General features: G+C 58.1%; 3 protein-coding genes across 3 annotated transcripts; 1 reads left to right on the top strand and 2 right to left on the bottom strand.

Moving 5' to 3' along the window:
• Positions 1–25: 25 nt before the first annotated feature.
• LOC120641370 (plasmodesmata-located protein 8-like) lies at positions 26–2,887 on the bottom strand. The gene is made up of 2 exons (XM_039917454.1): positions 1,732–2,887; positions 26–356 (listed from the first exon to the last, which is right to left on the bottom strand). Exons 1-2 carry the CDS (start codon positions 2,486–2,488, stop codon positions 250–252), a joined length of 864 nt encoding a protein of 287 aa, XP_039773388.1. The 5' UTR covers positions 2,489–2,887; the 3' UTR covers positions 26–249.
• Positions 2,888–7,389: 4,502 nt separating this feature from the next.
• On the top strand, positions 7,390–8,403 carry LOC120640258 (glycosyltransferase BC10-like). Its single transcript, XM_039916113.1, has one exon. The coding sequence runs from the start codon at positions 7,390–7,392 to the stop codon at positions 8,401–8,403; it is 1,014 nt and encodes a 337-aa protein (XP_039772047.1).
• A 2,302-nt stretch (positions 8,404–10,705) lies between these two features.
• Positions 10,706–11,673, bottom strand: LOC120641367 (auxin-responsive protein SAUR36-like). Its single transcript, XM_039917450.1, has one exon. It carries the CDS (start codon positions 11,485–11,487, stop codon positions 10,972–10,974), a length of 516 nt encoding a protein of 171 aa, XP_039773384.1. The 5' UTR covers positions 11,488–11,673; the 3' UTR covers positions 10,706–10,971.
• Positions 11,674–14,902: the final 3,229 nt, after the last annotated feature.

The following is a 14,902-nucleotide window of genomic DNA, read 5'->3' as shown; positions in this document are numbered from 1 at the left end:
ATTGCCAAGGAGGCCATGATCAGCGGACCAAAAATGATGACCCAAATCAATATAGTGCTCCTCCAATAGTCCACATCTATTGCTAACAAAAAGAGATTACATGCGCTTTCTGAAGCTTTTTGCAGGCTATGCTGGTGGATTCATCCCTTTCCAGATTCCTTGGTTCTCCATGCCAACGCCATCAGACCCTGGGAACGGAAGCTCGTTCCCCTGACCCAGCTAGGCTGACCACGAGATTACCGAAGATGCTTAGTTACATGTTTTCCTAAGGAAAGAGACGAAGACCACGAAGAGTGCCAGCCCCGCCAAGATGCCGACGACGATGGCCAGCGTCCTCCCAACATCGTCCTGTGAATCTGCGACCATAGGAGGGCATCAGATCAGATGATCGGGTGCGTGCAGGATTAGAAGAGCATATTCAAAGCCGCGCACTCGCCCGGGACCGGGAGTGCTGCCTGCCTTTGGTTTATCTATCGGGAATATATTCATCGGCGTGGATGGGGAGTGGTTGGCTATGGGCGCCGCCGTCAAGCCCCGATCCCACAATGTGCGCGCCTATCGCGGCCGCGCAGCCCTAAACCCGACCGATAGATATGCTTGGGCATTAGGCGTAGGGGTTTTTCTTTTAGTGGCCGTCAGTGGATCAGGACAGCCCTTTCGATCGGTATATATACGGCAAAAGAAAAGAATTTTCGATGGCATAGCACACTCAAAAGTTTGTTTTGTTACTGTCGCTTCGATCAAAGCTTGATGCCTGATTAAACTGTGGGTCCAACTATAATTAGCCTAGCATACGATGATACGACCCACTAGAAAGTTCAAGATGATTGGCACATCAAAACCCATAATGTATTGGACGAGCTTAGCCACTAGTGATTTGACTGAATAGGCTGGACAGGTCTCTCTCTGATGCATATGGGTTGTTATGCTGGGCGCGGCGCGGCGCGGTTATCTGCAGTCAAGTGATTGGTATCTTGTCTCTTTCTCTTGCTAACCTAGACACGCCTGTTCGCTCTATTGGGCTTTGGGCAGCTAAAAATTTCGAGTTACAGGCACGTACGATCCAAGGCAATTGAAAATTTTGAGTCACACGCAGAGAACTTTCCTGCGAAACTTAACTTAGTCCGTGTTTAGATGAAACACAAAAAAATTTTGCGATGAAATCTTACTAATTTGAAGTAATAAATGAAGTCTATTTTCAAAATTTTTTACACAAATGGGTTGTAAATCGCGAGACGAATCTAATTATGCTAATTAATTCATGATTAATCCATAATTAGCGGGTGGTTATTGTAGCATCACTGTTGCAAATCATGGATTAAGTAGGTTCATTAGATTGTCTCGCGATTTATAGCCCATTTATGTAAAAAAATTTGTAAATAGACTTCATTTAGTACTCCATACATGTGTCAAAACATTCGATGTGACTTTTTTTCGTTTACGGGTTGTGATCTAAACGCGTCCTTACCTACTTACTACTACAGTAGTCACTAAGCCTCGGACATTCTACTGACATTGGAGAAAAGGACTGTCAATGTCAGAGGACATATTCTGCCTCATCACTTTGGGAAGTTTACCCATCGCCAACTGGAATCAATTCCAACCGCAACTCGTGCTAAGAACGCGCAAGCACAGCAGGAGTAGAACCGAATGATCCGGATTTTTGTTTATTGTCTGATGAAAAGAAAGGCTGAAACGCGAAGAGCAAAATAAAACTGCATGTTGCCGTACCTTGTGCCGAGTGGAAGTAGTAGCCGTCGGCCCAGTACCTGACGTAGCACTGCGCCAGGTACACGTCGGCGGCCAGCGCGGTGCCGCAGGTGCCCTTGAGCTGCCCGACCGCCTGCGCCAGGCACGCCGTGCAGTCGGCCGCCGCGAGGTCGCCCAGGCACTGCGCCACGCCCCGCACGCTGCCGGAGCTCGCCACCTTGTAGCCGCCGCCGGCGCCCTGCTGCAGGTCCCCGAGCACGGCGTCCCGGCTCCCGAGGAAGCCGCCGTCGCTGCTGCTGCTGGTGCTGCACTTGCGGTACACCATGGCGGTGTCGGGCGCGCCGACGAAGTTGCTGCCGTCGTACCGCACGTAGCACCCTTCCAGCTGCAGCGACGCCGCGTACGCCGCGGGGCAGACCTGGCCCAGCTGCCCGACGGCGTCCCGCACGCACGCCGCGCAGTCGCCGCCGTCCAGGTCGCCGCGGCACTGGTAGAGCCCGTACACCGCGGCGCCGGCGCCGCCCGTGGCGTTGGCGCCCGAGGTGAAGGTGCCGTACCCGGCGTTGGGCGCCGCGTTGGCGAAGGAGGTGAGGAGCGACTCCAGGCTGGCCTCGAACGGGGTGCCCGGGTGGTACTTGGACGGCGAGCACCCGGCGTAGATGAACGTGCCGGTGCCGGCCTCGGCGACGCCCGCCGCGCACACCAGCCCCGCGACGACGGCGGCGAGGACGGCGCGGGAGCCGCGGCATGGTTGGTCGCGCCGCGGCCGGTGCATCATGGCTGGTGAGACAGAACCGCGCGCGTCGTTGCGGGCCGTGTGAAGGGCGTGGGGTGGTGGTTCCGATGGCTCGCTGTGGCTGGGGGCAGCGGCGATCGGCCGGTGCTTTTCCGAGTCCTTTGTCTGGACAGCGAGGAGAACGGTGGTGGGGAGCTTACACGGAATAAATGCGCGCGTCCGTTAGAGGATTTGTGGTGCGCGCGGCCTCTCTAGAACCTTATACGCCGGGCTCGGCCGGCCGGCGGCTCTGGTCGGGTTCCCGTCCGTCCATAAGCACTTGAGCAGGAGGCATCAGGCGAGGCAACGCAAGGCGAAACACAGGGGAGCCGTCAGTTGTTTTGTCGTCCTTCTTGCCTCCCCACCCAGCAAGTGATAGGATAGGACGTACAGCATGGGTAGTGGTGTGGCGCGGGCGCGACTGCTTTCGCGCGGTACGATTTGAAGACGAACGCGCCATCTTGACGGGCGCGTGGCGTGCCCTCGGTTTGCTCATCGGTTCGCGGCGATCGCGATCGCGACGCCCTTTTTTCGTGATCTGGCGACCTGTGTCCGCGCACCTGACGACCGGTTGTTCTTTGGCCGCCGACACGGGTGTCGGGGCCAGCGTCACTTGTCGTCCGGGTGTATAGATGGCCAACCGGGCCGCCCGGGCACGGCACGGCCCGAGCACGGCACGGCACGCCGGGGCACGGCGGCGCCGCCGTGCCGTGCCGCGTAGTGCCGTCGTGCCGGCACCTCGGCCTAGGCACGGCCCGACGAGACCGTCGGCGTGCCGTGCCGTGCCCCGGGGCACGACAGCATGCCAGGCCGGGTGGCGGCGGCGGCCTGCGCGGGGGCGATTGCAGTGGCCAGGGAGGCGGGGACATGAGGCGACGACGGCGGCTGGGGGCGACGGTGGCGGCCGGAGGCGACAGCGGTGGCGGGGAGGCTGGACAACCGGCGACAGCGGCGGCATGGGGTGACGGCGGCGGACGCGGCGCGACCACGCCAGGGAGAGGGCGCGAGGGACGGAGGGAGAGTGCGGCCTGTTAGGTTTAGGGATTCCTTTTTCATATGGGCTGTTGAACGGGCCTTCATCGTGCCGGCCCATTAACCGGGCCGTGCCCGTGCTAGTACCGCGGGCCGCTTCGCTGGCCCAGGCACGGCCCGACGCCTGGCACAGGCACGGCACTGGCCCGATTGGCCACGGGCTGGGCCGTTCTCGGGCCATGCCCGTGCCAGCCCAGCGGGCTCGGCCCAGTTGGCCAACTATATATCCGGGTGCGATCGCTTCCATTCCAGCAAGAGTCCTGTGTGACAGTAGCGTCGATCGAGGGGGTTGCCTCATCTGTCTGATTAGCAGCAGGGTCGGCACTCGATCCCCGGATGTTGGCACGCTCAAACTCGCATCAGATGGAATGATGGATGCTGGTACGCGGGAACTTGGACGGCGTAGAAGGGTCCAGAGGCAAAGCACGAAGCGCGTCGGGCACTTGCTGACGACGAAACCTTGCAGTCACTACAAAAAGCCCATGACCTGCTTGTTGATGATGAAACCTTTGCTAGATTCCTCGCGATAAGGGATCGAGCACGTAATGTAAAAGCTACTAGGTCGACACGCAGGCTAATGCACGGGACGAGTCGAGACCGGGCTGGGCTCTCGCGACAGGCGGGCAGAGACAGCGACGGCGCTCATCCGGGCGTCCCCGCCTTTTCAGGAGCGCAGCTAACCATCGCTCCCGGTGATGGTTCGTCGCCTGAAGCCAGCAGCCCGGACTCCTCCTTCATCATCTTCTTCTTCTACCTTCATCCCCCTTTGCCGCCGCCCAGCCCCGCCTTCACCCCACTGGCGAGGGCGGGCTAGGGTCCCGCCGGAGCTCCGCGCCGCCGCCGCCTCCCGCCACCGCCGCCTCCGTCCACCGCCGCCGTTGCCGTCGATTCCCCCGCCCCGGCGCCGGCCCAACCGCTATCTCCCACCGCTCGGCCGGCGGCGCCCTCGCCGCCGCCGCGTCCGCCTCCTCCGCCGGGCCGGCCTGCCGCCGGCGGCCCTCCCTCTATGGCCGGTGGTGAGCAGCCGCCCCCCGGCAACCCGAACCCCTAACCCGGAACCCTAACCTCGCCGGAGTTCGAGGAGGAGGTGATGGGCCGTACGTGAGCCGCTTTAGGTGATGGGTGGGACTTTTGTGGCGCGCGCGATATATATAGCTGTTCCGCCTTTTCAGCGCGCTTCATTGTTCCCGAACGTTCCAACAGTAGCGCCCCGGGAACGGGCCCGCCCGACATGCGCCACGGACACGGACCCCGGCATGGCCGTGCGGCCGGGAACACGCGAGCCCTCCCGGGGCCCGTCTCGGCTCGATCTGCCGCGTCGATTTCGTCGGCGGCAGGCATGGCGGACCGAGATGATGCGCCAGGTGCAAGCGCGACGCGGGCACCGGCGCACGGCCGAGATGCGGCGTCGAGCGGTTCCGTCCACCGGCCGGCATGTGTTCCCGGCGATTTCAGCCATCGTAGGGCGACGATGGCGTGATGGATGGAGCCATGGAGGAGGGGCGCCTCTCCCTCTCCGATCTGAAAACTGAACTGTCGAGTTGCTGTTCTCCTGTCGATTGGCATACGGGCCCATTACGACCAGGAGTTGGTCGGTTTGCGCGGTACGATTTGGGCCCGGCGGTGAGCGCGCCTTCGACCGGGCAGGAGCATGTGAGTGTGGGACAAGGCCCAGGAGCATGCCTTATGACCAGATTCCAATTTACCTCCTACAAAAAAAATTAAAATACCAGAAATTGTTCTTCCTTAACTATGAAACTGCCTGTTTTTTCCTACTCCTCCATTCCAAATTATTATGTATCTAAAAAATTCAAAGTGACTATAATAGTTTACTTTTTTTTTCAAAGAACGTGGTCCTGACACTTCGTTCAGGTTGCCCCAGATTTAAGAGTGCTCACCATTCTTAAAGTCCTCTGCAAGGTTCAGCTCTCAGCCTCTCACTCACTCGTCACCAGCTTAGCTTGCTTTTGCAGGAACATGCATGCATGGGCACAAGTATTTGGGGAGGTGCATCAACTGTAGCCTAAGCTTGCCTAGTAAACCTTTCAGAACTGATCTCCGACCCAGTGTCCAGTCACATATGTCAAGGGCGTAGTGCTAGCATGAAGCGCCTGGGAAACTCTCGGCCCTCGGCCCTCGGCGAAGCTGAAAATCCTCCACCCGGTCCCCGTTGCCAACTTACCATGTGCGGGATGATGGTGAGGGGAGCATTCATGCAACTCGAGTGTTGGGATCTTAGCTTCTTAGATGCCCAGACAAGGAACATGAACAGTATGAAGGTGGCAATAAATGTAGGTGCTGAATTCTCCGATAATAGTAAAAAAATTCAACCATTTACACTGTGGAGAGAGGGGGCTATTTATACTCCTAGCCCTCGGCCAGGTTTTCCTAAATTGCCCCCTCCCAACTCATTTACAGCTCACTTTTAGCCGGCTTCGGTGTAAAATTACAAGGTGAGAGGTGTACAAATCCGATCTTCTCACATATTCACGTTTCACACACATATCTACAACCGACGAAGGTTTTCACTTCCTTCGGGGACCTCCGGGAGTCACAGCCATGAAGGTTCCATCAACGAGCAATCAGCCGTCACCTTCGTTCCCGAAGTTGATCAATTTACCCGAAGGTCCTGGTCTTATAACTTGTGCTTCTGAGCAACCGTTCGTCACCTTCGGTCGGACGAAGGCGATATCCTTCGTCACCGAAGGTATTGGTCTTTACGCTTGCGCTTCTGGGCAGTCATCCGTCACCTTCGGCCTACAGAAGGTGATATCCTTCGTCCCCGAAGGTCATGGTCTTTGAGCTTGCACTTCTGAGTGTTCATCCGATACCTTCGGTATGCTTGGCTTCCTCTCGTTGGGGCCCTGCAAACGAGTTAAAGAGCATTTCCGAGGGTGAGGATTGACCCGAAGGTCCAATCCCCAACACCCAGCCCCCAGAGTTCGTTTTGCTCTTCGGCATCTCCCTCGAAGCGGCAGTATTTATCAGGTTCCTTTTTTTCCCGTCCGTCCGTCTGTCCTACTGTCCAAGCCTGTATTGTTGCAGCTGCCTGTCCTCTCAATGTCAAGAAGAACAAATTAAAGCCAAGAAATATGTATCCTGGGTCATTGTCTTGATCATACTTTACAGCGCAGCTGCATACACATCAAAACCGTCTACAAGCTTAACTATGCCGCCTGTATGTTGTATCAACTGGTGAATCTTTTAAACTGTTATTCTGTACTACTACTTCCGCTTTGAGCTTTGCCCCAGCATGCATACACCTTGCTTGCGAGGTTGCGTCAATGGTGTATCAGCAGTAGCCAGCAGATGGCATCATCATGGGCTCGTGGCAACAAGGTCAACCCTCTGGCAGGCATCTCCTTTGTGTGTGCACAAGCAATAGTTCCTGGCCTCTCGATCTTATTGTGACGCGCTCCAAATGAAGAGGTACCAGTTGTTTAGTTTCTCCCCATCTGATCAGCCCATTGTTTGCACAATTCATACACGAGAAATCCACCCTGTCACTCGCACATTTCTCCAGGTAATTCTTTCATGACGGGACCAAATTAAAGGCTGAACCAGATTAGTGAACGCTACTTAATTTCTTTTGCACCAACAAGCCATATGTTACCTTTCAGACAGAGCAAAGCGGCCAGAATCCTGCGTAGATGCCCCAGTGAGGCGGTAGTATAACTAACGCAGCTGCAGTTCTCTCTGATGCGCCCTAGCTAGCTGCAGCTTGTATTATCTTGTGGCAGGCCAACCCGTCAGCAGAACCATGAAGAAGGACAGAAACAAGCCCTTGGCCTTGCCTCATCTAGGCAGGGTACTCCTCTATGTGCTACCACTACCGATAGCGCTTCTCTTCTTCTCCTTGGGATGTCCTGGGCATGACGACCTCCACCGCAAGCTTCAAAAATCGCCACTTCCCTTTCGTGACCCCGTCGCCGCCGCCGCCTACGCCATTGTTGGCACCGAGCAGCGCCATGCACAACATGACCGACGAGGAGCTGTTCCGGTGGGCATCCACGGCGCCGAGACTCGACGGGACGCCGTACCACCGAGTGCCCAAGGTCGCCTTCATGTTCCTGGTGAAAGGGGACCTGCCCCTGCGGCCCCTGTGGGAGAAGTTCTTCGAGGGGCACGAGGGCCTCTACTCCATCTACGTGCACGCCAACCCCTCCCACGCCGGCTCGCCGCCGAGGGGTTCCGTGTTCCACGGCCGCACGATCCCGAGCCAGAGGACGGCGTGGGGAGGCGTCTCCCTCGTGGAGGCGGAGCGCCGGCTCCTGGCGAACGCGCTGCTGGACCTCGGCAACGAGCGCTTCGCGCTGCTGTCCGAGTCCTGCATCCCCGTCTACAACTTCCCCACCGTGTACGCCGTCCTCACCGGCGCCGGCGGCGCCAGCTTCGTGGAGAGCATCGCGACGCCGGCGCGCTACCGGCCCCTGTTCGCCGCCCGAAACAACGTCTCCGTCGAGCAATGGCGCAAGGGCTCCCAGTGGTTCGAGGCGGACCGCGCCCTCGCCGCCGCGGCCGTCGCCGACGGCACCTACTTCCCGACGTTCCGCAAGAACTGCGCCGGCGAGAGGTTCTGCATAGTGGACGAGCACTACATGCCGACGCTGGCGAGCGTGCTGGGGTGGGGGAGGCGCAACGCCAACCGGACGCTCACGTTAGCGGACTGGGACCGGGAGCGGCGGACGGGGCCTCACCCGCACACCCACAGAGCGGAGGAGGTGACGGAGGAGCTGATCGGGCGGATCAGGAGCGGAGGGGCGCGCGGGAACTGCACGTTCAATGACGGGGCCAGCGGCGTCTGCTTCCTGTTCGCGAGAAAGTTCGCGCCGGACACGCTCGAGCCGCTGCTTCGCTTGGCCCCAAAGGCCATGGGGTTTGGGTGAGATGGAGGTCATTGACAGGGTTTGTGAAAATAGCTGGAATGTTCAATAGTAATAAGTTCGTAAATGCTCATAAGATTGGATTAGAAATGCAAAAACAGGAACGATCGAAACCGATTGTAAAACCGTAGCTAGGGGCTTCCTCAATATTAAGATGCGCCGAGTGTGAAATGGGCTCAATCTAGGGACCTAAGATGGGCTGGAATGGGCTGCTACTGTGTGAAGGCCGAGTACTTTACTTGAGCGAGAGGGCCAGAACTGCCGAAATGAGGCCCAGTATATGATTTGGAAAAAAAAACACTGTGCCATTTGGCCCAGTATTCAATCCTCACGGGCTCACCGAGCCATGTTTTCCAAGGAATCAATCTGCAGCGAACTTTTTCCAGGTCTGCAGATTGGAAATTTGGCGTTGGACGGTACTAGCAGACAGTGCAGTTAAAATCTTGAACGTTGAAACCTTTTCGGAGGCAGTATGTTCCCAGATTTTCTACTAGTGTCACTCTGGTAGTCTGGTGTGTCCAGGCTCCAACTCGTCTGAAACTCTGAAGGCGCCAGGCAGCATTGCAGCTGAGAATTTTGCCACCCCATTTGTTCCGATGGTGTGTGAGATGACTGCAAGCTACACCGCTGATCGTCTCGAGGAATCAGCAGTACCAGCCTATCAGAATTCAGAGGGTTCTATTCATCTATCTGTCCGACTCCAACTTGTGCGCTAGCTTACTACAGTAGTAGTGCTAGAGTGTTTACGACTGAGATACGAGATATGCTGGAAATTCCTGTTTCCCCTAGTTGCTTGTTCTTGTCCTTTTCCAGTGTGATCTGCTGTATATTCCCTCCCCGTAGTTCATTTAGTTTGCGCTTGCACTAACGCCCTTGTGTGGCTGGGCCATCCCTGCACATCACATCAGACTGAACTGTACCCAATTACCCGTAGTGTAACTACCCTAATATAGTATGGTTAGGCATCCGGGTATATCTATGCTTGCTGCTTTATAGTCTTTCATTTCCTTTTGCCATTTGCTTGGAGCTAGCTGCATGTAGGTCAAAATAAGACCATGCATCTTCACTCTTCTACAAGACTACAGGACTCCTACGTTACCACCCACACTGTCCTCTTGTTGTCGTCCTATTTTCCCAATGCAGAAAGAATGGAAGATACTTGTGGATAACACCACGTAAAACCAGTCTATATATATAGTATTACCATCGGGCACAGCTCTGCCATGACGCACTCGCGCGTCGACCGTAACGCAAGTCCTTGCACTTACCGTGGCCGTTCCTGACATCGGGATCTAAGCAGCCGCTGAGGCGGACCTCTGCTCAGTTCTCCAACCGTGTTGCGCTCTGTGCTAATCATCGCTTAAAGCATGCAGAAACGGAGCAGAAAAATGTCCCGATCGACCCAGCCGTACCGCCCGCTCTTTGTTGCCGCGATGGCGGGGTTGTGTGTCTGGCTCCGGTGCCGCGCGCCCGAGCCAGGAGGGCGAGATCTCCTGGTCCCGCAGCCATCGATCGATCTGAATCAGAGCGTGCGGCGTTGGCCCCGTGAACGGACAGCGGCGTCCTCGTACGAACCCATGATTGTTGCTGTAGAATTCCGGTAGTGCACAGTAGCCTGTAGCGCCGTCGCTGTCGATCAGGCGCCGGGGAACCTCGCCCTCTGCCGCCAGCGCCAGGTGGGGGCGCGCGGCGCCCTGTACTCGCCGGGCACGGGCAGTCGGGCGCACGGACGACGGTTGCAGATCGCCCACCGCACCTCCCCACGCAACGCCTAGCGGGACATGGCGCCGTGCCGTCGCGTCGCGTGGCCCTTCACGCCTAGCGGGCGAGCTGACGCCGGCGAGGCAGGCACACACTGGCGTGCTGCGTGAGAAAGTGGCGCGGCCGCAGACGGCGTGCTCCAACTGCCGACGAGCGAGCCCGTTGCGCGTGGGGGTGGTGGGGGTACGCACGAAGCCACCAAGGCGTACGGTTCGTACAGTGTTGTTGTTGCCGTTTCCGCTGTCCGAGGACAATGAATGGCACGCTTCCCGAGCATGAGACGAAGGACGAGTCTAGTTCCGAATGGAAGAGAGGGATCTGCAGGTTGCACACAGACGAGGCGCACAAAGAAAACAGAGCATGCTCTCCTGGCCTCCCGGGCAAGATTTGGATAAGCTTGTGCCTGTACTTCTGTAAATCTGCCGGTGGTTACTACTGGAATTGGCAAGCGTGGAAGATTCATCACACTCGGTCAGCCAAAGTAGTAGGATACAATTCGCCAAGGAACGCACCGCGTGCAAGAAGAAATTCAGGCGATCTGATGTGGAGACGAACAAGACCAGCGTGTTCTGAACAAGAATCGCAGCCCCCGTAATCGAACATCATCGAGAAACAAAGAACAGCAGGCATCAGCCAACAAGGACCAAGAATCGAACGAACAAAATCAGCTAGATAGCCCCTTTCGGCTGGAAACACGCATATGTACACCAACCGCCTCCGCCGCCGGCCGGCCGGTGGCGGCCAGGGGCCTCTCTCTCTTTCCCTCCCTCCCTCCTCCTAACCGGCTGCTGCAGTGACGCCCTTCTACTACTACCACCTGCCGAAGCCCTTCTTCCCCGCGGCGGCCAGGGCGGCGGCCTGCTCAAACCGCGCGGCGGGGCAGGGGATGGTGATGCCGCCGGGGTGGTGGAACCCGAACTCCTCCTCGGCCTCCCTGAGCAGCTCCCCGAACATGGGGTGGTTGAAGTACACCACCGGCACCACGTACCGCAGCGACGCCTCCCCGCCGCCCACGTACACGGCCACCTGCCCCTTGGGCGTGGTCACCGCCGGCTCGCCGCCGCCGTCGTCCAGCGCGCGGCGCCCGCCGGCCCTCCACCCGAGGCTCAGCCGCCGCGCCAGCGACCGGCCCCACCACAGCACCGGCGCGAGCTTCCTGGCCGCGCGCTCCCCGCAGCATCCGCCGCCGCCGCCGCCGCCGGTGGCGCAACGCTGCCGCAGGCGGATGTAGCCTCCCCGGCGCCGGCGCCGGCCGCAGAGCGCCCACCGCCACAGCCCGACCAGCTTCCGCCCGAGCCGGAACCCTCCGTGGGACCTCCTGAGCATGGCGAGGATTGCAAGAAACCGCCGAAGACAAAGCTCTCCCCTTTTCTTCCTCTAGTCCTGATCCTGAGCAGGGCGTCAATGGTTGGGGTGGGAACGGAAGCGCCGCGGGAGACGAGACGTCGCGAGGCTGATGAGGGCCTGAGGGCTCAGGGGAGGAGTGTGACGAGCGGGGGGGTCCCGGTCGTTTTATAGCCATAGGACACTGGGCGCCGTCGAGCGAGTGATGGAGCCATGGTGTTTGGCTGCGCGTCCCCAGAGTTGAAAATCGGACGGTGATTTTGCTTGTGCCGAGTTCTTGGGGCTCCCGGCTTTGGCCTGGCTCTGCGTGCTTGGCCCCTGGCTCGGCTCCTGCGAGCGTTTGGCTTGGATTCGCCAGGGTTCCGTCGTGGCCCGGCCTGGCGGCGTTTGTTCGGTAATGGCGGGTGCGCGGCCTCGGACTCGGACGGCGCGTGGTCCATGATTCCTTCGGCGCGATGGAGAGGTTGCACGGCCATTTCCGTTTGGCTGTCTTAGGTTGTTTGGTTCCCGTTCCTCGACATCCACAAGAAAAAAAGAGGATCGTAGTGGTACTATTCATGGTTTTTTTTTCTTTCAAATCGCTCGTTTGCTGAGCACACATGGATAGCGCTAGGCTCCATTCCAGCTAAAAGCTGAAGAAGTGCTTTTTTAAAAAAAAAACTAAAGAAGTGCTGTTTTAGGAAGCTAAACTACAGTACCACTTGTCTCACTACTTGCGAAGAATACTCGAGTAATTTTCTATGAGCCAGGTAGCTGTGCAGTTAGCCACTGATGTAGTAATGTTAACCTTTTTTTCCCCCTAAAAGAGTCCCTTTTTAGATTGTACGGTGGTGGCATTGCCGAAGTTACCTATGTTCTTCTATCGGCCATGTCGATTGCTGGTTGGATCGAGGTCCTTTTTTCCATCTAAAGTGTACTGTAGATTGTTTAGTAGCAGTGCCATCTTTTTTTTTGCTGAAACCGGGCACCTAATCTCCCTTTTCTAATCTTCCTTTGCTGCTGCTCACAAATTCAGAGGTCACGTCACCGGATTTAGCCCCAGGCCCAGGTCCAAATTCACCTCGTTTTCGTACGGCTCGCAGGAAAGTTGTCCCCGCCCCGCACTGTCATTTCGCACCGAGGTCGCACTTTCTGGGTTCTGGCTGGGCGGCTAGCTGCGTAGCTAAAAAAACCCTTATCACTCCGTTCGCTGGGTTGTAGTTGGAGCTGGAGCTGGTGACTGGAGTAGTGTAAGAGAAAAATACTATTAGCTGGTTGGAGTGGTGTGAGAGAAAATTATTATTGGACTGGAGCTGGAGCTAGCTGGCGAACCGAGTGATACTGCCGAGCGAAAGGGTCAGTGAACCGTGCCTGGATCTTCTCGGCTCTGAAAAATCATGGCGGCTGGTGGGACCAGGGACGCACGGACTGTCACACGTGTGACAATCCTCCCAGGTTGCTGCGAATCTGCGATGAAGGCACAGCCCGCCACAGGGGGGACAGCTGAGAACTGAGATCCGCTTGTACGTACGGTCTGGTCACTGGACGGTGTCCGATCTGTCCGCCCCAAACCCAGAACGGTGTCAGGTACTCACGGCGCGAAACCTGAACTGTTGCCACGGAGTTACCCAGCACGGCGACACCGGCTAAATTCTGGAAAAACAAAAATCAGAACCGGAACCGTGCCGGCCGCATCCGGGGCAGGAAAGGCAGGGACACGACGTGTGGAGATATGGGTGGGCACAAAATCCGAAACCCGAAGTCCGAACCCGAAAAACCCGAGCCCGAATCCGAAATACCCGAACCCGAAAAACCCGAAACCTAATTCAGGTTCTAACCCACGGTACCCGAAATTATTACGGTTAATTCGGGTATTGGCCACGGTACCCGAAAAATCCGAACAACCCGAAAAACAGCCCAGCCCAAGTTTGTTTCATTGCAGTTTCAGCCCAGCCCATCAAGCTCCACCCTAACCCTAGGCAGCCCATCAGCCGCCCAGCCCAGCACACCCCCACGCCACGCACCGCACCCCCCCAGACCAGACCCCGCGCCGCCCCAGCCCGGCAGCCCCCAGACCAGACCCCTGCGCCAGCCCCAGCCGTGCAGGCCCCTAACCCTAGGCGGCGACCGGCGAAGCCCCTTCTCCCTGTCGCCGCCACCCGCCAGCCCCCGTCTCCCCGTCTCCAGGAGCGAGTCCGCGCCCGCCGGATCCGCCTCCTCCACGCCCCGGCTCTTGCAGTCCCGGCGGCGGCGGCGGCAGGTGGCCAGGAGCTCGAGTCCGCGGCCGCCGGCGCCGGATCTGCCTCCTCTCACGCCCCCGGCTCCAGCTTCAGGCTCCCGCAGTCCATTGGCGGCGGCGGCGGGTGGGGCCTCGGGACTTCGGCGGCGAAGGCGGCGGCGGAAGCAGCCATCTCCCTTCTCTCTTTGTTGTTTTCTAATCCACGAGCCAAGATCAGGACATCTCTGTTTCCTTCTCCTCCGCCATCCAATCCACCAAAGCAAGCTATCAGCAATGCACTACCCATCCAATCGCTAGCACCAGGTCCCCATCTGGTCTTCCCCATCATGAATCTCTTGCTCCACATCCTGAATAGTAGCACATTCATCATCTTCAATCTCTCATTTGCCAAATCAACGCGGCTCCATGCCTTATCGTCTTCCTCCTGTCCGAGGCGGCGAGCCGTGAGCGGAGGCCGGCAGCACGCGGAAGCAGCGCAGGCCGGCTGGAGCAGAGGCGGCGCGGGGTGGCGAGCCACGTGCGGAGGCCGTCCTCCCACGGACTCCTGCTGCGCTGTTGGGTCGTCCACTCGTCCTCTCTGGAGCCGGCAGCTACCTCCTCGACGAGCTTCCACCCGAGCACGCACAATGCACGGGTGTGAGAGGACGGCATAGGTGCGGGGGATCCATCGCGACGGACCAGATCGCGGGCTTCCGCTGCGCCGCCGGGTAGTCCTTTACGCGGGCTCGTGCTCGAGCGGTGGCGTATTGCACGGGGTGGTTCTGGTTCGGGTTGTTCGGGTAGACCCGAACCCGAATTTTCGGGTTCTTCTTTTCTCTAACTAATTTCGGGTAGTATTTTTGGGAACCCGAAATACCCGAAATCCGAAATACCCGACCCGAAATTTTCGGGTAACCCGAACGCCCAGCCATAGGAGATACCATGATCCCCTGTCCTGTCCGGCTTGCACTTCACTCTCCCAGGCCAGTAGCGAGCTGCGCCGGTTGCCGCCACTCCAGGCCGAACGTTCGTGGAAGGAAAGCCCGCACGAGCTCAGTCCTCAGTGTCAGTGGACGGCAGTTCTTCTGATTTGTCAATGAATTAACATCACCGGACATCATGTTTAGCCATGTGTGCTAGCAGGCCGCGATTAGTATATGGAAGGCGTCGGCGTCGGCGTCGCTCTCGGTGCCTTGCCTG

The sequence above is a fragment of the Panicum virgatum genome, chromosome 7K (assembly GCF_016808335.1).
Source record: "Panicum virgatum strain AP13 chromosome 7K, P.virgatum_v5, whole genome shotgun sequence".
Taxonomy (NCBI): domain Eukaryota; kingdom Viridiplantae; phylum Streptophyta; class Magnoliopsida; order Poales; family Poaceae; genus Panicum; species Panicum virgatum.
Note: the sequence above shows the minus strand (reverse complement) of the source record. Positions and strands in the feature narration are given on the sequence as shown.